The sequence below is a fragment of the Nerophis lumbriciformis genome, linkage group LG26 (assembly GCF_033978685.3).
Source record: "Nerophis lumbriciformis linkage group LG26, RoL_Nlum_v2.1, whole genome shotgun sequence".
NCBI classification, from domain to species: Eukaryota; Metazoa; Chordata; class Actinopteri; order Syngnathiformes; family Syngnathidae; genus Nerophis; species Nerophis lumbriciformis.
This window is the reverse complement of record NC_084573.2, coordinates 34,701,423-34,724,705: the sequence shown is the minus strand read 5'-3', so window position 1 is coordinate 34,724,705 and position 23,283 is coordinate 34,701,423. Positions and strand designations below refer to the sequence as shown.

The 23,283-nt window shown below is 41.1% G+C and overlaps 1 protein-coding gene across 1 annotated transcript in view; it reads left to right on the top strand.

Moving 5' to 3' along the window:
- ints7 (integrator complex subunit 7) overlaps positions 1–23,283 on the top strand; it is a 46,460-nt gene that overhangs the window by 18,221 nt on the left and 4,956 nt on the right. Inside the window, exons 11-19 of the mRNA XM_061986989.2 lie at positions 2,584–2,823; positions 2,925–3,062; positions 6,681–6,887; positions 7,061–7,255; positions 12,183–12,286; positions 12,368–12,436; positions 12,662–12,794; positions 16,434–16,532; positions 18,291–18,476. Coding sequence (XP_061842973.2) covers positions 2,584–2,823; positions 2,925–3,062; positions 6,681–6,887; positions 7,061–7,255; positions 12,183–12,286; positions 12,368–12,436; positions 12,662–12,794; positions 16,434–16,532; positions 18,291–18,476 — 1,371 coding nt within the window. The remainder of the gene's footprint in view (positions 1–2,583; positions 2,824–2,924; positions 3,063–6,680; positions 6,888–7,060; positions 7,256–12,182; positions 12,287–12,367; positions 12,437–12,661; positions 12,795–16,433; positions 16,533–18,290; positions 18,477–23,283) is intronic.

Genomic DNA, 23,283 nt, shown 5'->3' with positions numbered 1-23,283 from the left:
GCTGATGTGGTAGCAAAATAACGCCTGTGTTCATTAACATTCGACATACAATGTGTGTACATTGGCTTAAAATCAGCGCACACTATTTACAGTGTTACTGTATAAATAAATATTTCTGAATGAATTAGTCATCTTCTTGTTAGTTAGCACACTAAATAGGCGTACGCTTCATAATCCCATTACAATTAAGATAGTCCAGAGGTGTCAAAGTCATTTTCACTGAGGGCCACATCGCAGTTATGTTTGGCCCCAGAGGGTCGCTTCTAACAGTGAATACTATTATTACACAATTTTTTTAATGCATTTTATGAGTAGATTTTTTAAAAACTTAAATGTAAAAAAAATTTCAGTAAGTTGCAATAATTTCTCTTTAAAATTGAGTGTATATTACTGTAAATGGAAAAACAGTACTGCTGTTTTTATTGTAAAAAAAAAAAAAAAAAGGCAGTTCAGTTGCCAGAATTTTACTGTAAAATTTACATTAGTTTTTTACTATAAATAAATAAAAACAATTTTACTGTAAAATTTTGGCACTTGAGATGCCAGTTTTATTTAATTTTTTTACCGCAAATCAACAGCTGTAGATTTTTCGGTGTATTACTGTAAATGCCAAAATAGCACCACAGTTTATTACAGTAAAAAAAAAGTACTGTTTTTTTAATTTAGAAATTTCACAATTTTACCATGAAATCTATTGCTACTTTTACATTGCACAATTTAATGGATAACTTGCTTTGAAATAATTATTATTAGTATTTATTTCTATTTAAAAAATGGTTTGAATGTTTGATAATATGTTTGTGCATAATTAGAAAATATTTAAGTAAATATAATTTGCGAGTACATGTCTTTTTTTTTCTCCCAAAATAGAAAGAAAGACTACATTTAGTAAGAAAAGTTACAGTACTTTATCCATCCATCCATTTTCTACTGCTTGTCCCATTTGGGGTCGTGAGGGGTGCTTTTTTTTTTTTTTTTTTTACTGCAAATCAACAACTGTAGATTTTTCGGTGCCAAAATAGCACCACAGTTTATTACAGTAAAAAAAAAAAAAATACTGTTTTTTTCATTTAGAAATTTCACAATTTTACCATGAAATCTATTGCTACTTTTACATTGCACAATTTGATGGATAACTTGCTTTGAAATCATTATTATTAGTATTTATTTCTATTTAAAAAATGGTTTGAATGTTTGATAATATGTTTTTGCATAATTAGAAAATATTTAATTAAATATAATTTGCGATTACATGTCTTTTTTTTCTCCCAAAATAGAAAGAAAGACTACATTTGGTAAGAAAAGTTACAGTACTTTATCCATCCATCCATTTTCTACTGCTTGTCCCTTTTGGGGTCGTGAGGGGTGCTTTTTTTTTTTTTTTTTTTTTACCGCAAATCAACAACTGTAGATTTTTCGGTGCCAAAATAGCACCACAGTTTATTACAGTAAAAAAAAAAAAGTGCTGTTTTTTTTTCATTTAGAAATTTCACAATTTTACCATGAAATCTATTGCTACTTTTACATTGCACAATTTGATGGATAACTTGCTTTGAAATCATTATTATTAGTATTTATTTCTATTTAAAAAATGGTTTGAATGTTTGATAATATGTTTTTGCATAATTAGAAAATATTTAAGTAAATATAATTTGCGATTACATGTCTTTTTTTTCTCCCAAAATAGAAAGAAAGACTACATTTAGTAAGAAAAGTTACAGTACTTTATCCATCCATCCATTTTCTACTGCTTGTCCCTTTTGGGGTCGTGAGGGGTGCTTTTTTTTTTTTTTTTTTTAACCGCAAATCAACAACTGTAGATTTTTCGGTGCCAAAATAGCACCACAGTTTATTACAGTAAAAAAAAAACAAAAAAAAAACTGTTTTTTTCATTTAGAAATTTCACAATTTTACCATGAAATCTATTGCTACTTTTACATTGCACAATTTGATGGATAACTTGCTTTGAAATCATTATTATTAGTATTTATTTCTATTTAAAAAATGGTTTGAATGTTTGATAATATGTTTTTGCATAATTAGAAAATATTTAAGTAAATATAATTTGGGATTACATGTCTTTTTTTTCTCCCAAAATAGAAAGAAAGACTACATTTAGTAAGAAAAGTTACAGTACTTTATCCATCCATCCATCCATTTTCTACTGCTTGACAACCTTTTGGGGTCGCGGGGGGTGCTGGAGCCTATCTCAGCTGCATTTGGGCGGAAGGCGGGGTACACCCTGGACAAGTCGCCACCTCATCACAGGGCCAACACTGATAGACAGACAACATTCACACTCACATTCACACACTAGGGCCAATTTAGTGATGCCAATCGATACATATTATTTCCAGGCTTTCGAGGGCCAAATAAAATGAAGTGGCGGGCCACATCTGGCCCTTGGGTCTTGAGTTTGACACCTGTGAGATAGTCGATGACTAGTCAGTGTGGACAAAACGCGTAGGAAAAATATGTGTGACATGGCATTAAATCACTGCTACAATGTAATTTCCCCATTGTGAGATAAACAAAAGTCTATCCTATGCTGCATTGTTTATGGTTCACTCCTTGTGATTTTAGACAACCCTCACCTCATTGGTCAAGCTGCTTAAGGGCCGACCCCACCTGAGCCAATCGACTGTGGAGTTCCTGCTAGGTCAACTCCACTTGTCCTGTGACTCCTCCCGTGTTCTCATGTGTCACGCTCTGGCAGCCATCGCCTCCCACCTGCCCGTGTTGGGCGACAGCATGCTCGGCGATCTGGTGGACCTCTACGGAGTGTCCAGTCACTCGTCCACTGACCAACAGCAAGAGCTTCTGGTGAGGAATTTGAACATTTATTTACCGATCGAGGCTCTCCTTTTTTCATTCGTTCTTTGATTTTTTTTTTTATTGTACATCCGTAAATGCTTCCCTTGTAGGTTTCCATGGCAACAGTGATTTTTGTGGCCAGCCAGTCGTCTTTGTCAGCGGAAGTAAAGATGGTCATCAAAATGCAGCTCGAGAGCTTCGCCAACGGTTGGACTGTATACCGCATCGCCCGCCAAGCTTCTCGTATGGTAATGATGAGATCATTGTCACGACTAGGGCTATGGCTAAGTTTGTTCTCCCGAGGTGCAAAAGATTTGGACCAGATATGACTTGCAGGTGAATACATATTTAATTTTACAATAACAAAAGGAACAAACTAAAGGCGCGCACAAGGGCGGAAGTACAAAACTTGACTATAAACACAAAACTTGCACAAGGGCAGAAACTATGAACAATTAAACAAAACTTGCAAACTATGGCATGAATAAAGAAAACTTACTTGGACATGGCATGAATTAGTGCGCAGAGGTTATCAGAGTGTGACAGGGGTATGAAGAGCATAAATGCGGCGATGTCACCAGAAAGACAAACTGAAAAACAATGAACTTAAATACTACAGACATAATTAACGAAAACAGGTGCGTGACTCAAAACGTGAAACAGGTGCGTGACGTGACAGGTGAAAACTAATGGGTTGCAATGGTGACAAACAAGAGTGCACAATGAGTCCAAACGTGGAACAGGTGAAACTAATGGGTAATCATGGAAACAAGACAAGGGAGTGAAAAGCCAGAAACTAAAGAGTCCAATAACTAAAAACATGACTAAAACAAAACATGATTACACAGACATGACAATCATCACATTTTATTGGTCTTTAAACGGAACTTCCACATTTTTTTGCACTGTGGATAGCATTTTCCAATAGGAATCAATGCAAATTAAAGTAATCAGTTCCAGAGTCAAAGCCTTGCCATCGTAACATCTTTGCTAGTAATATTTACTATAACTAAACCTTACAAAAAGAAAAAAACATTTTTTTACACTTTTCGCTGTTTATGGACTGTATCAGTGTTTTTCAACCACTGTGCCGCGAGTGTGCCGTGAGATACAGTCTGGTGTGCCGTGGGAGATTATCTATCCATCCATCCATCCATCCATCTTCTTCCGCTTATCCGAGGTCGGGTCGCGGCCTAAGCAGCCTAAGCAGGGAAGCCCAGACTTCCCTCCCCCCAGCCACTTCGTCCAGCTCCTCCCGGGGGATCCCGAGGCGTTCCCAGGCCAGCCGGGAGACATAGTCTTCCCAACGTGTCCTGGGTCTTCCCCGCGGCCTCCTACCGGTCGGACGTGCCCTAAACACCTCCCGAGGGAGGCGATCAGGTGGCATCCTGACCAGATGCCCGAACCACCTCATCTGGCTCCTCTCGATGTGGAGGAGCAGCGGCTTTACTTTGAGCTCCCCCCGGATGACGGAGCTTCTCACCCTATCTCTAAGGGAGAGCCCTGCCACCTGGCGGAGGAAACTCATTTCGGCCGCTTGTACCCGTGATCTTGTCCTTTTGGTCATAACCCAAAGCTCATGACCATAGGTGAGGATGGGAACGTAGATCGACCGGTAAATTGAGAGCTTTGCCTTCCGGCTCAGCTCCTTCTTCACCACAACAGATCGATACAGCGTCCGCATTACTGAAGACGCCGCACCGATCCGCCTGTCGATCTCACGATCCACTCTTCCCTCACTCGTGAACAAGACTCCGAGGTACTTAAACTCCTCCACTTGGGGCAGGGTCTCCTCCCCAACCCGAAGATGGCATTCCACCCTTTTCCGGGCGAGAACCATGGACTCGGACTTGGAGGTGCTGATTCTCATCCCAGTTGCTTCACACTCAGCTGCGAACCGATCCAGCGAGAGCTGAAGATCCTGGCCAGATGAAGCCATCAGGACCACATCATCTGCAAAAAGCAGAGACCTAATCCTGCAGCCACCAAACCAGATCCCCTCAACGCCTTGACTGCGCCTAGAAATTCTGTCCATAAAAGTTATGAACAGAATGGGTGACAAAGGGCAGCCTTGGCGGAGTCCAACCCTCACTGGAAACGTGTCCGACTTACTGCCGGCAATGCGGACCAAGCTCTGACACTGATCATACAGGGAGCGGACCGCCAAAATCAGACAGTCCGATACCCCATACTCTCTGAGCACTCCCCACAGGACTTCCCGAGGGACACGGTCGAATGCCTTCTCCAAGTCCACAAAGCACATGTAGACTGGATGGGCAAACTCCCATGCACCCTCAAGGACCCTGCCGAGAGTATAGAGCAGGTCCACAGTTCCACGACCAGGACGAAAACCACACTGTTCCTCCTGAATCCGAGGTTCTACTATCCAGCGTAGCCTCCTCTCCAGTACACCTGAATAGACCTTACCGGGAAGGCTGAGATGATCTAGTTTCACCTATTTGGGTTAAAAATATTTTTTGCAAACCAGTAATTATAGTCTGCAAATGATGTGTTGTTGTTGAGTTTCTGTACTGTCTGGAGATCGGCAGAATTACCACGTTATACTCTTCCATATCAGTAGGTGGCAGCCGTTAGCTAATTGCCTTGTAGATGTCGGAAACAGCGGGAGGCAACGTGCAGATAAAAAGGTGTCTATTGCTTAAACCAAAAATAAACAAAAGCTGAGTGCCCCTAAGTGTCATGTCTGTGTAATCATGTTTTGTTTTAGTCATGTCATGTTTTGTTTTGTTTAGTTATTGGACTCTTTAGTTTCTGGCTTTTCACTCCCTTGTCTTGTTTCCATAGTTACCCATTAGTTTCACCTGTTCCACGTTTGGACTCATTGTGCACTCTTGTTTGTCACCATAGCAACCCATTAGTTTTCACCTGCCCTCACGACTCACGCACCTGTCTTTAATCATGTCACTATTATTTAAGCTTCCAGTTGCCAGGCTGTCTGTCTGGCGACATCATACCCCTGTCACACTCTGTTTACCTCTGCGTACTTCATGCCCTGTCCAAGTACGTTATTTTTTATTCATGCCACAGTTAGCGACTTTTGTTCATGTCCTTAGTTTTTTGCCCACGTGCAAGTATTGGTTTCATTTGTCAAGTTTGTACTTCCGCCTTGTGCGCACCTTTAGTTTGTTCTTTTTGTTATAGTAAAATTAAATATGTCTTCACCTTCACGCCATGTCTGGTCCAAATGTTCATTTGCACCACGGGAGAACAAACCACGTCATAGTCCAAGTCTTGACACTAAGAAAAGGCATTGAAGCTTAGGGAAGGCTATGCAGAACGAAACTAAAACTGATCTGGTTACAAAGTCAACAAAAACAGAATGCTGGACGACAGCAAAGACTTACTGTGGAGCAAAGACAATGTACATCCGTGCATGACATGACAATCAACAATGTCCCCACAAAGAAGGATAAAAACAACTGAAATATTCTTGATTGCGAAAACAAAGTAGATACGGGAAATATCGCTCAAAGGAAGACATGAAAACTGCTACAGGAAAATACCAAAAAAAAGAGAAAAAGCCACCAAAATAGGAGCACAAGACAAGAACTAAAACACTACACAGAAAAACAGCAAACAAGTCAAAATAAGTCAGGGTGTGATGTGACAGGTGGTGACAGTACACCTACTTTGAGACAAGAGCTATAGTGATGCATGCTTGGTTATGCTTTAAAGTCATTTTTACTGTCAACTGAGTTTTGTTTTTTAATGATGTCTGCTGGTGGTGTGCCTCTGTATTTTTTCAACGCAAAAAAGGTTGAAAAACACTGTACTATATGCCCTCATAACTGCTACGTTGCAATTGTTATGAATTTTTCAACGTGGGTGTTCTCTTGGATTCACAGGGGTGCCACGAGCTCTCCAGCGAGCTCTATCAGAGTCTGCGGACCCGCGTGGCATCAGAGCACTTCTACTTCTGGCTGAACAGCCTGAAGGAGTTTTCCCAGGCCGAGCAGTGCTTGACACACATGGAGGACGGCGACTACAGCGGGGCCATGAGCGCCATCACCGAGGCCCTGCGCTCCTACCAAAAGGGCATCGCTTCCCTCACTGTGAGCAATCCCACAATCTCCATACACTTCATCGTCTTTGTGTTAGATCTCATCCCACTGCCGCTTGTTAACGGATGAATGCGCATAATACGTGCCTGTGTGGTGTCAATTTGTGTGGGACGTGTGACGCCGCGGAATTAATGTAAGGTTATGTGATTAATCCTCTTCTCCAGGCGGCCAGCACTCCTCTAAATCCACTTACGTTCCAGTGTGAGTTCATTAAGCTGCGGATCGACACCCTGCAAGCTCTGTCCCAGCTCATTTGTACCTGCAACAGTCTCAAGACCAGCCCGCCGCCCGCCATCGCCACCTCCATTGCCCTGAGCTCGGGCAACGACCTGCAGCGCTGCGGCCGCATCTCCATACAGGTGAGACACTCGCACAGCAGAGGTTAAAAATGTGCTACCGAAGCAGGAAAGTTTCACCGCTTTAAACGAGGGATGTACGGTATACCGGTACTAATAAACAGTGACGTGCGGTGAGGTTGATGGCTGGTGAGGCACTGACTTCATCACAGTCAGATTTACAAACATATGAACCCTAAAGAGTATCTTATTCACCATTTGATTGGCAGCAGTTAACGGGTTATGTTTAAAAGCTCAAACCAGCATTCTTCCCTGCTTGGCACTCAGCATCAAGGCTTGGAATTGGGGGTTAAATCACCAAAAATGATTCCCGGGCGCGGCGCCGCTGCTGCCCACTGCTCCCCACTGCTCCCCTCACCTCCCAGGGGGTGAACAAGGGGATGGGTCAAATGCAGAGGACACATTTCACCACACCTAGTGTGTGTGTGACAATCATTGGTACTTTAACTTAACTTTAACTTTACACATACAAACTGTAGCACACAAAAAAGCACATTTAATAAAAAAACGTTATTATGGTCTTACCTTTACTTATAAATGCGCCGCTGTTGTGCTGGATTAATGAACCCCCTGATGGGAGTGTTATATCAACTAAAGCCCTCACTTCAACTTTCCACGTGCAAGATTGAATCTATTTTAAAAAGTGTAACCGAGGGTTTATAAATGTCGCCTATACTGTACGAAACTACAAAACTACAAACACGGAGGCTCCAGTTTACACGAGGACCACTTTATTTACCTTCTTTCAAAAACTTCCGTTCCACTCCAACGTGTCAAAATTCCGCTCTTAGCGCCTTCAAAATAAGAGCTCAAGGCATATACTGTATAACAGCGCATAACAGGAACTTAACATCACAAAGAGGAAAGCCCATAAAAATAGGTTACAAAAGTTATTTAATAAGAAGCCAAAAAGTGCAAAAACAATAATGTTCGTGTTGGAGGAGTTGTGAATTAGGTACACCTGCAGTCTGCAGGCGTACCTAATGTGGTGGCCCTGCAGTCATTCACAACTCCTCCAACACGAACATTATTGTTTTTGCACTTTTTGGCTTCTTATGAAATAACTTTATTAAATCTTGCACGTGGAAAGTTTAAGTGTGGGCTTTAGTTGATATAACACTCCCGTCAGGGGTTGCCGTGCATTCTACGGCGGGGGTACAGGAGGCGAGCCTCAGCCATACTTCTTTTGCAGCCGTTTTATGATCGCTCAGCACAAGAAATACATTACACACATACAGTTGTTGACAAAATACACTGTACATTATATACCTCAGCTAACTAAACTATGGAAATGTATAATATAGTTCATATAGCAATACGGTCTCACTGCACAGCAGACCAGCAGTTAGCCGAGTCCGTCCATGTTGAGGCACTGAGTGACGTGCCTCGACTGGCTGCTGTTCACCGCACCGTCTCTTCTCAGTATTTGAACGGCAAATGTGAAAATTCAGCGATTTTGAATAAAAATAATCTAAAACTGGTGAAGTTAAATGGAAAATAACTTTATAGTATAATCACTGGATACATTTAACAATTTAATATATATTTTTTTCTTTTTACATTTTTTTTCTTTCCATGATGGCAGGTGAGGCCCCGCCTCACCTGCCTCTAGTGACTGCACATCACTGCTAATAAAGTACCGCGATACTAATTGATTGAAATCGGTACTATACTGCCTTTGAAATTACCGGTACCATTCTTTCATCTGCGGCGCCTGATGTTGAGTGTGTCAAAAGGCACACACAAAGTGCTTACAAGCAATAACATCTTGGAGAGGAAGAATGTCAAAAAAACGACAATTCTACTGGTTAACCTCCCTGCTTGACGCTCAGCTTCAAGGGTTGAAATTGGGGGTTAAATCACCAAATTATTTCCAGGCGCGGCCACCCGCTGCTGCTCACTGCTCCCCTGTGGGGATGGGTCAAATGCAGAGGATGATAAGATAAGTAAGCAGATATTAACAGGAAATTAACAAGTAGATTACCGGTAATAAGAGTCTAGAGAGAGGATAATATAACAACTGTTGGTGTGTCATCAATTTTGCAGTAAGTACAAGACACGTAAGAGGAGGACCAGATCGATCCATAAATTGCTGGTGTCGATATGAAGTGTAGTATCAGCACATGATCGATACTAGAGTGATCGGATGGATATTTTTATTTTCTCAAGACCATTTTTTTTTTCATGTTTACATACTCGGGTAATAATTCCCTGTACAATTCATTTAAATGAGTAGCAGATAGCCATCCATCCATCCATTTTCTACTGCTTATTCCCTTCGGGGTCGCGGGGGGCGCTGGAGCCTATCTCAGCTACAATCGGGCGGAAGGCGGGGTACACCCTGGACAAGTCGCCACCTCATCGCAGGGCCAACACAGATAGACAGACAACATTCACACTCACATTCACACACTAGGGCCAATTTAGTGTTGCCAATCAACCTATCCCCAGGTGCATGTCTTTGGAGGTGGGAGGAAGCCGGAGTACCCGGAGGGAACCCACGCAGTCACGGGGAGAACATGCAAACTCCACACAGAATGATCCCGAGGCCGGGATTGAACTCACGACTACTCAGGACCTTCGTATTGTGAGGCAGACGCACTAACCCTTCTGCCAATTTTTGGTTTTCTTTAATTATTGTGTAGCATTTACTTTGTTTTGCGCAAACAACTGTATGAAATAAGGTAGAGAAAAAGGAACTAGTTTAAATATGTTGATATCGTTACCCTGTCAATGACACTCCCCATAAATACAGTGAAAAATGTACAGTGGTGGGAATGTTTAGATACCACACGATTTGATTCCATTCCGATTCATGGAGTGATGATTCGATTCAGAACTGATTCTCAATTCAACACAATTTTTATAATATATTATTTGGTATACAGATGTTGATAAAACCTTTCTTAGAACAGGTTACAAAAGCTCCTCTTGTCTGTTGACGTACGACTATGGCGTCACATTAGTGCCAAACATCCGAGCGCATAAAAACTGTTATCGCGTGCTGATTCTCCACTTCGTGCGCGCGCGCGACACCCTTTTGCACGCGCGTGGTGCCTTTTTGCGCGCGTGTGGTGCCTTTCTGTGCGCGCGCGGTGCCTTTTTGCACTCGCGCGGTGCCTTTCTGCGCGCGCGTGACGCCTTTCTGCGCGCGCGACGCCTTTCTGCGCGCGCGACGCCTTTCTGCGCGCTCTCTGTGTACTCCTGGCATCTCTCCTCGCGCTCTCATGTTTCTTTTTGGCACTTTTCAGAATACATTATTAAAAGCTATTTTTAACATTTTAAAAACAAAATTCAAAGATTATTTTATTAATTTTATGGCTGAATCAAAAGAAATTCCATAAATTAGAAAACAAATGTTCAAGAAGAAGTGAAAATATAAAATAATGTTATGGTTGGATGTTATTGTTGGTGGACCAGTTCTGGCTGAAAGATGTGATTATGGTGTTTGTTGTCTTATTATTTATTTGGGTCACATTTTGTATTACCCTGTATTGTGTTTATGTGGTATGAAATAACCTTCATCAGCGCGCAACATTTTTTTTATCCACTTCTACCTCCGTAAATCTTGATACATATTGACGATGACCCGCCCTGCTATACTTCTGATTGGCTCTGAGCATTTTTCGCCTGACCAATCAGAAAGAAGGGGCAGTCTAAGCATACCCGCCCCCAAAGTGCCAAAAAGAAACATAAAAGCGCGAGGAGAGATGCCAGGAGTACACAGAGAGCGCGCAGAAAGGCGCCGCGCGCGCACAGAAAGGCACCGCGCGCGCGCAAAAAGGCACCACGCGCGCGCAAAAGGGTGTCGCGCGCACGAAGTGGAGAATCAGCGCACGATAACAGTTTTTATGCGCTCGGATTTTTGGCACTAATGTGACGCCATATACGACGTCTTTGCGCAGTGTTGGCTAAAAAAGGCTGTTAAAAAATGTATTTAAAAAGGTTATTTACAAAAATCACAGAATGAGTGATGAGTTGAGTTGCTGATCTGATCGGACGTGATCTGGACTGTACATTGGGTGCTTATTTTGAAAATGTAATTTTATTTGTGGATTGTATGCAATCTGTTGTGTTCCCTGGTTTTCAGTGTACATAGGTGAAGGTGTGTGTTGCTGAGCCCGACCTGGACATCATCTGGACTTGACCTGGTTTTAGGAACCATTTAGAACAATCTGATTTCATTGACAACCTGGTCTGGTGAAGATAAGGTCTTTTAAAAAAATACATTAAAAAACATAAGATAAATAAATAAAAAACTTTTTCTTAAATATAAAACAATATAAAAACAATTACATAAAAAAATAGTAATTAAATGAAAATGTTAGTGGACCAGCAGCACACACAATCATGTGTGCTTCAAGGACTGTATTGTTCTATATTGTAGGAACCAGAAGTTTAATAACGGAAAGAGAGCCCCAATGAGTGTGGATGGGGGAGGGAGGTTTTTTGGGTTGGTGCACTGGTTGTAAGTGTATCTTGTGTTTTTTATGTTGATTTAATAATAAAAAATAAAAATAAATCACAGAATGTTAATCTAATACAAGTAAATAGAGCAACTCCAACCCAATCCCAGCTTTACAATACATAAGATATCCATTTACAAAGCAATTGATACAATACCTATTAAAAACAATACTAAATTAAAGGAAAACCAAAAATGTATAAAAGCAACAGTACCAGTATTAATTTGAATAATATCAATAATAGTTGTTTAATGTTTTTAATACAAAAATGTATTGTGAAAAAAATGGCCAGAAAAGAAAAAAATATATACATATTTTTATGTAAATCAATTCTCAAAAATGTCATAGATTTGGAATCGAATAAACTAAAAATCGCTATTTGGATGTGAATACATTTTTTCCGAGCACACCTACAGTTAATAAGACTCTGATCGCAACATCCCTACTTTAAAAATGTTTTCCAGATGAAAGTGTGCATGAACGAGTTCAAAAGTCTCGCTGCTCGCTACGCTGAGTTGCACCAGTCGTCGTTTGATGCCGACTACGCCACCCTCCGCAACGTGGAGCTGTATCCTTGTGCCTAAATCCCATGCGCCTCCTGGCTGTGTTCCTGGTCACAGTGTTTTCTTTTAACTCACCGTCCCTGCAGACAACAACAGAGCTGTCTGCTGGTCTCGCACGTGATCGAGGCTCTGATTTTGGACCCGCAGACAGTCAGGTCAGATTTCAAACTCAATCTCCATTCATTTCCAACTTAGCTCTGCTGACCTGTACTTGACATTTCACAGGATTAGTCATTTCCACATAGTGGCTTATCAGTGAAATGTCAATATGCATGACTAGTTGAGCAATGTATTCATATTAGGCCTTCCTAGAATATACTCTACTTCCATAATGTCTCAAGAGAACTGATCAATGTGCTCTGTGTGCTTGTTTGTTGTAGTTATCAAGAGTACGGCCCCCTTGGCTCGGTTCAGCCCGAGAGTGAATACGAGCGACGCATGATGTCGGTCTTCACCCATGTGCTTGAGGAAGTGGAGACCCTGAACAAGAAGCATCCTCCTGTGTCATACCTGGTAAAAAAACATGTAGTAAAGTAGACCCAAAGTTGAGTACCGTATTTTCCGCACTATAAGGCGCACCTAAAAACCACACATTTTCTCAAAAGCTGACAGTGCGCCTTATAACCCGGTGCGCTTTATATATGGATAAATATTAAGATTCATTTTCATAAAGTTTCGGTCTCGTAACTACGGTAAACAGCCGCCATCTTTTTTCCCGGTAGAACCTTTATATATGGATAAATATTAAGATTCATTTTCATAAAGTTTCGGTCTCGTAACTACGGTAAACAGCCGCCATCTTTTTTCCCGGTAGAACAGGAAGCGCTTCTTCTTCTACGCAAGCAACCGCCAAGGTAAGCACCCGCCCCCATAGAACAGGAAGCGCTTCTTCTTCTACTGTAAGCAACCACCCGCCCGCGTAGAAGAAGAAAAAGCGCGCGGATATTACCGTACTTCATTTCCTTTGTGTGTTTACATCTGTAAAGACCACAAAAGGGCTCCTACTAAACGACAGGGATCCGGTTCATGAAAAGACGCAATCTCTCCATCCGCACACGGATTACTATTTCACAGCAACTGATATTCCTGTGAACCGCACTGTGGATACAACGGGAGCACGTACGGTGAATATTCGCACCACAGGGAATGAGAAGTCATCCTTCACTGTGGTTCTAGCTTGCCATGCTAATGGCCAGAAACTTCCACCCATGGTGATATTCAAAAGGAAGACCTTGCCAAAAGAGACCTTTCCAGCCGGCGTCATCATAAAAGCTAACTCGAAGGGATGGATGAAGAAAAGATGAGCGAGTGGTTAAGGTAAGTTTAAGTTTACGCGAAGAGGCCGGGTGGCTTTTTTCACGTAGCTTCGTCCATGCTGATATACGATTCCATTTGCGCCCACATCACGCTGGTTTTAATATATTATTAAAGTTTGACTGACCTATTTGACTGTTTTTTTGACATTCCTTTAGCGCAGTTAGATGCGGCTTACAACACGGGGCGGCTTATAGGTGGACAAAGTTTTGAAATATGCCGTTCATTGAAGGCGCGGCTTATAACCCAGGGCGCCTTATGGTGCGGAAAATACGGTAGTTCAACCGTTAACGGGGCTGTTTGCAACTTGCTCACAGTTACATTTTTAAAAACCAAAAAATATAACAAAAACACCACAGGCTTGCTTATGTTACCATTACAATCTTCCCTCCCCATGTCACACTTTAAATACTGCGAAATCACCCCATCACACATTTTGGATATATATATATATATATATATATATATATATATATATATATATATAGCAGTGACATGCACTGACTTCATCACAGTCAGATTTACAAACATATGAACCCTAAAGAGTATCTTATTCACCATTTGATTGGCAGCAGTTAACGGGTTATGTTTAAAAGCTCATACCAGCATTCTTCCCTGCTTGGCACTCAGCATCAAGGCTTGGAATTGGGGGTTAAATCACCAAAAATTATTCCCGGGCGCGGCGCCGCTGCTGCCCACTGCTCCCCTCACCTCCCAGGGGGTGAACAAGGAGATGGGTCAAATGCAGAGGACAAATTTCACCACACCTATTGTGTGTGTGACAATCATTGGTACTTTAACTGAACTTTAACTTTATACATACAAACTAGCACACAAAAAAGCACATTTAATTAAAAAAACGTTATTATGGTCTTACCTTTACTTATAAGTGCGGCGGGAACAGTAGTGTTGGTGTTGGAGGAGTTGTGAATGAATGAAATATGAAATCCGTGCTGCAGTCTGCAGGTGTACCTAATGTTGTGTCCCTGCAGTCGTTCACGGCTCCTCCGGCGCGAGCATTGTTGTTTTTGCACTTTTTGGCTTCTTGTTAAGTGACTTTTTTTTGGGTGGATTCGGTCTTGCACGTGGAGGGTTTGGGTGTGGGCTTTGGTTGGTGTGGCGCTCCCGTCGGGGGGTGCATTCTGCGGCGGGGGTGCATTAACCGGCACCATGAGGCGGGATTACTGCGAGCCTCACACAGTGCGTCTTCGCAGCAGTTTTATGATTGCTCAGCACAAGAAATACGTTACACACATACAGTTGTTGACAAAATACACTGTACATTATATACCTCAGCTAACTAAACTATGGAAATGTATAATATAGTTCATATAGCAATACAGTCTCACTGCACAGCAGGCCAGCAGTTAGCCAAGTCCGCAATCCATGTTGAGGCACAACTGAGTGACGTGCCTCAACTGGCTGCTGATCACTGCACCGTCTCTTCTCAGTATTTGAACTGACTCTCACTATTATGTTAGATCCACTATGGACTGGACTCTCACTATTATGTTAGACCCACTATGGACTGGACTCTCACTATTATGTTAGATCCACTATGGACTGGACTCTCACTATTATGTTAGATCCACTATGGACTGGACTCTCACTATTATGTTAGATCCACTATGGACTGGACTCTCACTATTATGTTAGATCCACTATGGACTGGACTCTCACACTATTACCGGTATGTTAGATCCACTATGGACTGGACTCTCACTATTATGTTAGACCCACTATGGACTGGACTCTCACTATTATGTTAGACCCACTATGGACTGAACTCTCATTATTATGTTAGATCCACTATGGACTGGACTCTCACTATTATGTTAGACCCACTATGGACTGGACTCTCACTATTATGTTAGATCCACTATGGACTGGACTCTCACTATTATGTTAGACCCACTATGGACTGGACTCTCACTATTATGTTAGACCCACTATGGACTGGACTCTCACTATTATGTTAGACCCACTATGGACTGGACTCTCACTATTATGTTAGACCCACTATGGACTGGACTCTCACTATTATGTTAGACCCACTATGGACTGGACTCTCACTATTATGTTAGACCCACTATGGACTGGACTCTCACTATTATGTTAGACCCACTATGGACTGGACTCTCACTATTATGTTAGATCCACTATGGACTGGACTCTCACTATTATGTTAGATCCACTATGGACTGGACTCTCACTATTATGTTAGACCCACTATGGACTGGACTCTCACTATTATGTTAGATCCACTATGGACTGACTGGACTCTCACTATTATGTTAGACCCACTATGGACTGGACTCTCACTATTATGTTAGATCCGCTATGGACTGGACTCTCACTATTATGTTAGATCCACTATGGACTGGACTTTCACAATATTATACTAGACCCACTCGACGTCCATTGCATCCGGTCTCCCCTAGAGAGGGGCCGGGGGGGTCACCCACATCTGCGGTCCTCTCCAAGGTTTCTCATAGTCATTCACATCGACGTCCCACTGGGTTGTGAGTATTTCCTTGCCCTTATGTGGGCGCTGAATGTCGTTGTGGCTTGTGCAGCCCTTTGAGACACTTGTGATTTAGGGCTATAAAAATAAACATTGATTGATTGATTGATTGAAAATAGCACACAAGCTAGACATACTTAATAAATGTCCCTAATTGAACATTGAATATTGCAGTCTAAAACACGACATTAGTAAACAAGTGTCAAATAACTATAGTTGCATATTACTTCTAACGTTACATTATTAACGTGTAGAAAATGTTTGCATTATTACACTATTTACAGTGCCTTAATGTACCATTGTCTATTCTTCAGCATACAGGTTGTCTTTGTGACACCATCATCGCTCTGCTCAAGGTCCCACTTTCCTTCCAGAGGTACTTCTTCCAAAAGCTTCAGTCGACCAGCATCAAGGTAACCTCATTTAAAACTAGAGTAGAACAAAAGTCATTTACAGATGCCAAAGTGAGCTTAACTACATGGCGGAGAAAAGCACAGCCTTTGTGACGATGTATCATTTCTACAACTGTCTTGCTAGGGATTGCTTTTCTTTACTACAAACCCCGTTTCCATATGAGTTGGGAAATTGTGTTAGATGTAAATATAAACGGAATACAATGATTTTCAAATCATTTTCAACCCATATTCAGTTGAATATGCTACAAAGACAACATATTTGATGTTCAAACTGATAAACATTTTTTTTGTTTTGCAAATAATCATTAACTTTAGAATTTGATGCCAGCAACACGTGACAAAGAAGTTGGGAAAGGTGGCAATAAATACTGATAAAGTTGAGGAATGCTCATCAAACACTTATTTGGAACATCCCATAAGTGAACAGGCAAATTGGGAACAGGTGGGTGCCATGATTGGGTATAAAAGTAGATTCCATGAAATGCTCAGTCATTCACAAACAAGGATGGGGCGAGGGTCACCACTTTGTCAACAAATGCGTGAGCAAATTGTTGAACAGTTTAAGAAAAACCTTTCTCAACCAAGGAATTTAGGGATTTCACCATCTACGGTCCGTAATATCATCAAAGGGTTCAGAGAATCTGGAGAAATCACTGCACGTAAGCAGCTAAGCCCGTGACCTTCCATCCCTCAGGCTGTACTGCATCAACAAGTGACATCAGTGTGTAAAGGATATCACCACATGGGCTCCGGAACACTTCAGAAATCCACTGTCAGTAACTACAGTTGGTCGCTACATCTGTAAGTGCAAGTTAAAACTCTCCTATGCAAGGTGAAAACCGTTTATCAACAACACCCAGAAACGCTGTCGGCTTCGCTGGGCCTGAGCTCATCTAAGATGGACTGATACAAAGTGGAAAAGTGTTCTGTGGTCTGACGAGTCCACATTGCAAATTGTTTTTGGAAACTGTGGACGTCGTGTCCTCCGGACCAAAGATGAAAAGAACCACCCGGATTGTTATAGGCGCAAAGTTGAAAAGCCAGCATGTGTGATGGTATGGGGGTGTATTAGTGCCCAAGACATGGGTAACTTACACATCTGTGAAGGCGACATTAATGCTGAAAGGTACATACAGGTTTTGGAGCAACATATGTTGCCATCCAAGCAACGTTACCATGGACGCCCCTGCTTATTTCAGCAAGACAATGCCAAGCCACGTGTTACATCAACGTGGCTTCATAGTAAAAGAGTGCGGGTACTAGACTGGCCTGCCTGTAGTCCAGACCTGTCTCCCGTTGAAAATGTGTGGCGCATTATGAAGCCTAAAATAGCACAACGGAGACCCCCGGACTGTTGAACAACTTAAGCTGTACATCAAGCAAGAATGGGAAAGAATTCCACCTGAGAAGCTTAAAAAATGTCTCCTCAGTTCCCAAACGTTTACTGAGTGTTGTTAAAAGGAAAGGCCATGTAACACAGTGGTGAACATGCCCTTTCCCAACTACTTTGGCACGTGTTGCAGCCATAAAATTCTAAGTTAATGTTTATTTGCAAAAAAAAAGTTTATGAGTTTGAACATCAAATATGTTGTCTTTGTAGCATATTCAACTGAATATGGATTGAAAAGGATTTGCAAATCATTGTATTCCGTTTATATTTACATCTAACACAATTTCCCAATTTATATGGAAACGGGGTTTGTAAATGCATAGTTTTGGGAAGTTCTGTCATACTTACACATGTTGTTTTTCCAGCTGGCTCTCTCTCCATCCCCACGAACCCCGAACGAGCCCATCACGGTACAGAACAATCAGCAGCTGACCCTAAAGGTGGAGGGGGTGGTTCAGCACGGTACAAGCCCAGGACTCTTCAGGAAGATCCAGTCCGTCTGTCTCAATGTCACATCCACTCTGCAGAGCAAGTCAGGATCAGACTACAAGGTTGTTTGTTTGTTTTTTCCCCCTCTAAATGTTGCAGTCATTTTTGTCCTACACCGCAGGAAAGAAACTGGGACTCGGTGGCCGTAATTACATTTAAAATGACTTATACGGCCATTTATTACAGTAGAGCGCAAGTAGCATCTGCAAAGCGGGCTTAAAGAAAAAGCTCCTAAGTATTAGAGATGTCCGATAATATCGGCCTGCCTATATTATCGGCCGATAAATGCTTTAAAATGTAATAGCGGAAATTATCTGTATTGTTTTTTTTATCGGTATCAATTTTTTATTTATTAAATCAACATAAAAACACAAGATACACTTACAATTAGTGCACCAACCCAATCATTAATTACTAGTTTCTATGTAACTGTTTTTATATTGTTTTACTTTCTTTTTTATTCAAGAAAATGTTTTTAATTTATTAATCTTATTATTATTATTTTTTTTTAAAAGGACCTTATCTTCACCATACCTGGTTGTCCAAATTAGGCATAATAATGTGTTAATTCCACGACTGTATATATATCGGTATCGGTTGGTATCGGTAATTAAGAGTTGGACAATATCGGAATATCGGATATCGGCAAAAAAGCCATTATCGGACACCCCTACTAAATATTTCAACATTAGCTCAAAAAAAAGGAGTTGGGAAGAAAATTGAAATAAAGCAAGGGTCACTTTAAATTAGCTTCATAAAACATTACACTTAATTATATATGTTGCAATATATATAATTAGTAGGTATTATCATTTATCTATTTAATATTATGCATTTAATACATTTGTACAAATATGTACATCCCTGTCCCCTGCAGTTTGGTACTTTCTGCTCTTGAGTAATTACTAGGGATGTCCGATAATATCGGACTGCCGATATCAGCCGATAAATGCTTTAAAATGTAATATCGGAAATTATCGGTATCGATTTCAAAATTATCGGTATCGGTTTCAAAAAGTAAAATGTATGACTTTTTAAAACGTCATACTCCCTACGTCCGCTGTGTACACGTACGTAGGGAGAAGTACAGAGCGCCAATAAACCTTAAAGGCACTGCCTTTGCGTGCCGGCCCAGTCACATAATATCTACGGCTTTTCACACACACAAGTGAATGCAAGGCATACTTGATCAACAGCCATACAGGTCACACTGAGGGTGGCCGTATAATCAACTTTAACACTGTTACAAATATGCGCCACATTGTGAACCCACACCAAACAAGAATGACAAACACATTTCGGGAGAACATCCGCACCGTAACACAACATAAACACAACAGAACAAATACCCAGAACCCCTTGCAGCACTAACTCTTCCGGGACGCTACAATATACACCCCCGCTACCCCCTAACCCCCCTCAACCCTGCTCCCCCTAACCCCGCCCACCTCAACCTCCTAATGCATGTCCCAAATTCCAAGCTGCTGTTTTGAGGCATGTTAAAAAAAAATAATGCACTTTGTGACTTCAATAATAAATATGGCAGTGCCATGTTGGCATTTTTTTCCATAACTTGAGTTGATTTATTTTGGAAAACCTTGTTACATTGTTTAATGCATCCAGCGGGGCATCACAACAAAATTAGGCATAATAATGTGTTAATTCCACAACTGTATATATCGGTATCGGTAATTAAGAGTTGGACAATATCGGCAAAAAAGCCATTATCGGACATCTCTAGTAATTACCATCCGCCACTATATGAGGAACTACAGCAAGGATATACAACTAAATTGTTTCGGGGGCCACATCTCCAGAAAGCTAAAGATCGGCACTATCAGTCTTATTTTGTATATTATGCCACTACAGTAGATTTGTGATTTTGGTCCATTCATCTTGCAAAAACAGCCAGCCAAATATGATCTCTATGACACCACTGTTTTTAAGAATCAGCTGCAATTTTTCCTTTTAACTGAACTCACGGGCCACTTGTTGAATAGCCCAAAAGAGAGGACCTAAAATGGAACCTTGAGGAACACCACTAGTATCACTAATGACTACTGACTGCATCTGAAGTAACCAAGACACAGCAACATTTTAGTTATATAAATCACATTACAAACACTTTGTAACTTCCAAAAAGGAGAGGACTTAAAAGGAAACTGCACTTTTTGGTTGAATTTTGCCTATCGCTTACAATCATTATGAAAGACATGACTATGGCTTTTTTTTTTTTTTTTTTTTTTGCATTCTAAATATTAAATAAATTGATCAAAAGTTCGCTTACAATGGAGCCTATTAGAGCAGCGCAATTCTGCCTATCAAGCCCTTAAAAAAAACATCCAAACACCTCCATTTAGGTTTTATATACATGATGTAAGTATATATGTAATATAATAACGAGCACATTTATAATTACATTTAATTATGTATTTTGATCATTTTAAGCATACATGCATTACCGGTAATTTCAAAACGCATCACGGCATTTGCTTTTTTATTTTTTTTCATCACTGATTATTAGTCACTGCAGACTTTATGAAAGCCAACAAACATAATAAAACATCACTTACTGTTAGAGATGTCCGATAATATCGGACTGCCGATATTATCGGCCGATAAATGCTTTAAAATGTAATATCGGAAATTATCGGTATCGGTTTCAAAAAGTAAAATGTATGACTTTTTAAAACGCCGCTGTGTACACGGACGTAGGGAGAAGTACAGAGCGCCAATAAACCTTAAAGGCACTGCCTTTGCGTGCCGGCCCAGTCACATAATATCTACGGCTTTTCACACACATAAGTGAATTCAAAGCATACTTGGTCAACAGCCATACAGGTTACACTGAGGGTGGCCGTATAAACAACTTTAACACTGTTACAAATATGCGCCACACTGTGAACCCACACCAAACAAGAATGACAAATACATTTTGGGAGAACATCCGCACCGTAACACAACAGAACAAATACCCAGAACCCCTTGCAGCACTAACTCTTCCGGGACGCTACAATATACACCTCCCGCTACCCCCTACACCCCAACCCCGCCCACCTCAACGTCCTCATGCTCTCTCAGGGAGAGCATGTCCCAAATTCCAAGCTGCTGTTTTGAGGCATGTTAAAAAAAATAATGCACTTTGTGACTTCAATAATAAATATGGCAGTGCCATGTTGGCATTTTTTCCCATAACTTGAGTTGATTTATTTTGGAAAACCTTGTTACATTGTTTAATGCATCCAGCGGGGCATCACAACAAAATTAGGCATAATAATGTGTTCATTCCACGACTTATTAAGAGTTGGACAATATCAGAATATCGGATATCTATATCGTAGAGGGGGGGGTTACCCACATATGCGGTCCTCTCCAAGGTTTCTCATAGTCATTCACATCGACGTCCCACTGGGGTGAGTTTTTCCTTGCCCTTATGTGGGCTTTGTACCGAGGATGTCGTTGTGGCTTGTGCAGCCCTTTGAGACACTTGTGATTTAGGGCTATATAAATAAACATTGATTGATTGATTGATATCGGCAAAAAAGCCATTATCGGACATCTCTACTTACTGTATAGGGTCTGCTGTCATTAGGATGCAGACTGCTGGGATGTTTATGTATTCCCATTTAGGTGAAGAATGTTTTATAATCCTCACAAAGAAACGGTATCAGGGGTTAGGGGGGACCAAGGGTCTTTTTGTGTCGTTCTGGCCATTTCCGAGTCCTGAATGGCTGTCAAAGTGTACCAACTTGTCGGAATACCTACTCAGACTTCTTCTGTCCAGGTGATATGCATGATTTATGATCTACAATAAACTTACAAGAAGCGAGGAAGCAGCAGACCACCCGATGATATAAATAGTTTGTCTGCGCTTATAATAACAATATAAACAATACTTGATTAATATTGAAATCACAAAATGAAAATGGAGTATTGTTGGCGGTTTTTGAATAGTGAATCATTGGATTTTATAGGCGAAATAGAGGAGATCCCATTGGCTCCGCTGTAATCACTTTTATTTACGTTTAATATTTAATATGCATTTGACAAAAAATCCATCTGTCGTCATGTCTTTCATAATGATTGTGAACGATAAGCAAAATTCCCCAAAAAGTGCAGTTCCCTTTTAAGGGGTGCCTTTAGGAAGGCCTCGGTTCTGTAATTTGGACCCCAGTGTTCTATGTTTGCGAGCAAGTTTAAAATGTCAATGCAAGGATCTGCTGGTCCAAGTTCCTCTCTACAATCGGAGCACTCGAGTGTTTTTAGGAATTTGCTGCAAAAATGTTTGTCTCCCAAGTTTTGAACTTTAAATCAGGGGCCAATATGGTGTCATTCTGAGGCCCGATTTGGCCCTTAGGCTGCCAGTTGAATAGCCCTGAAATGCAGGATTTAAAGCACTTTTGGTAATTTCAAAGCCATTTTCTTGTTGTATTTTTCTCAAAACAAACTCCGTGTTCGGCATTTTCTCAACTATAAGTCTGACAACACAAAATGAGTATTTTCCCATCTCAGGTAACTTTTATTTCATTGTAGACAAGGTTTTCCGAGTCAAAGATGACACATAGCTCGCTTGGTAGAGTGGCCGTGCCAGCAACTTGAGGGTTCCAGGTTCGATCCCCGCTTCCGCCATCCTAGTCACTGCCGTTGTGTCCTTGGGCAAGACATTTTACCCACCTGCTCCCAGTGCCACCCACACTGGTTTAAATGTAACTTAGATATTGGGTTTCACTATGTAAAGCGCTTTGAGTCACTAGAGAAAAGTGCTATATGAATATAATTCACTTCATTTGAGTGACAGGACTGAAAGCAACAGGTGTGAGATCATAGCTTTTGCAAATACTGTACATGAAATATAGCCACATGTCAAAC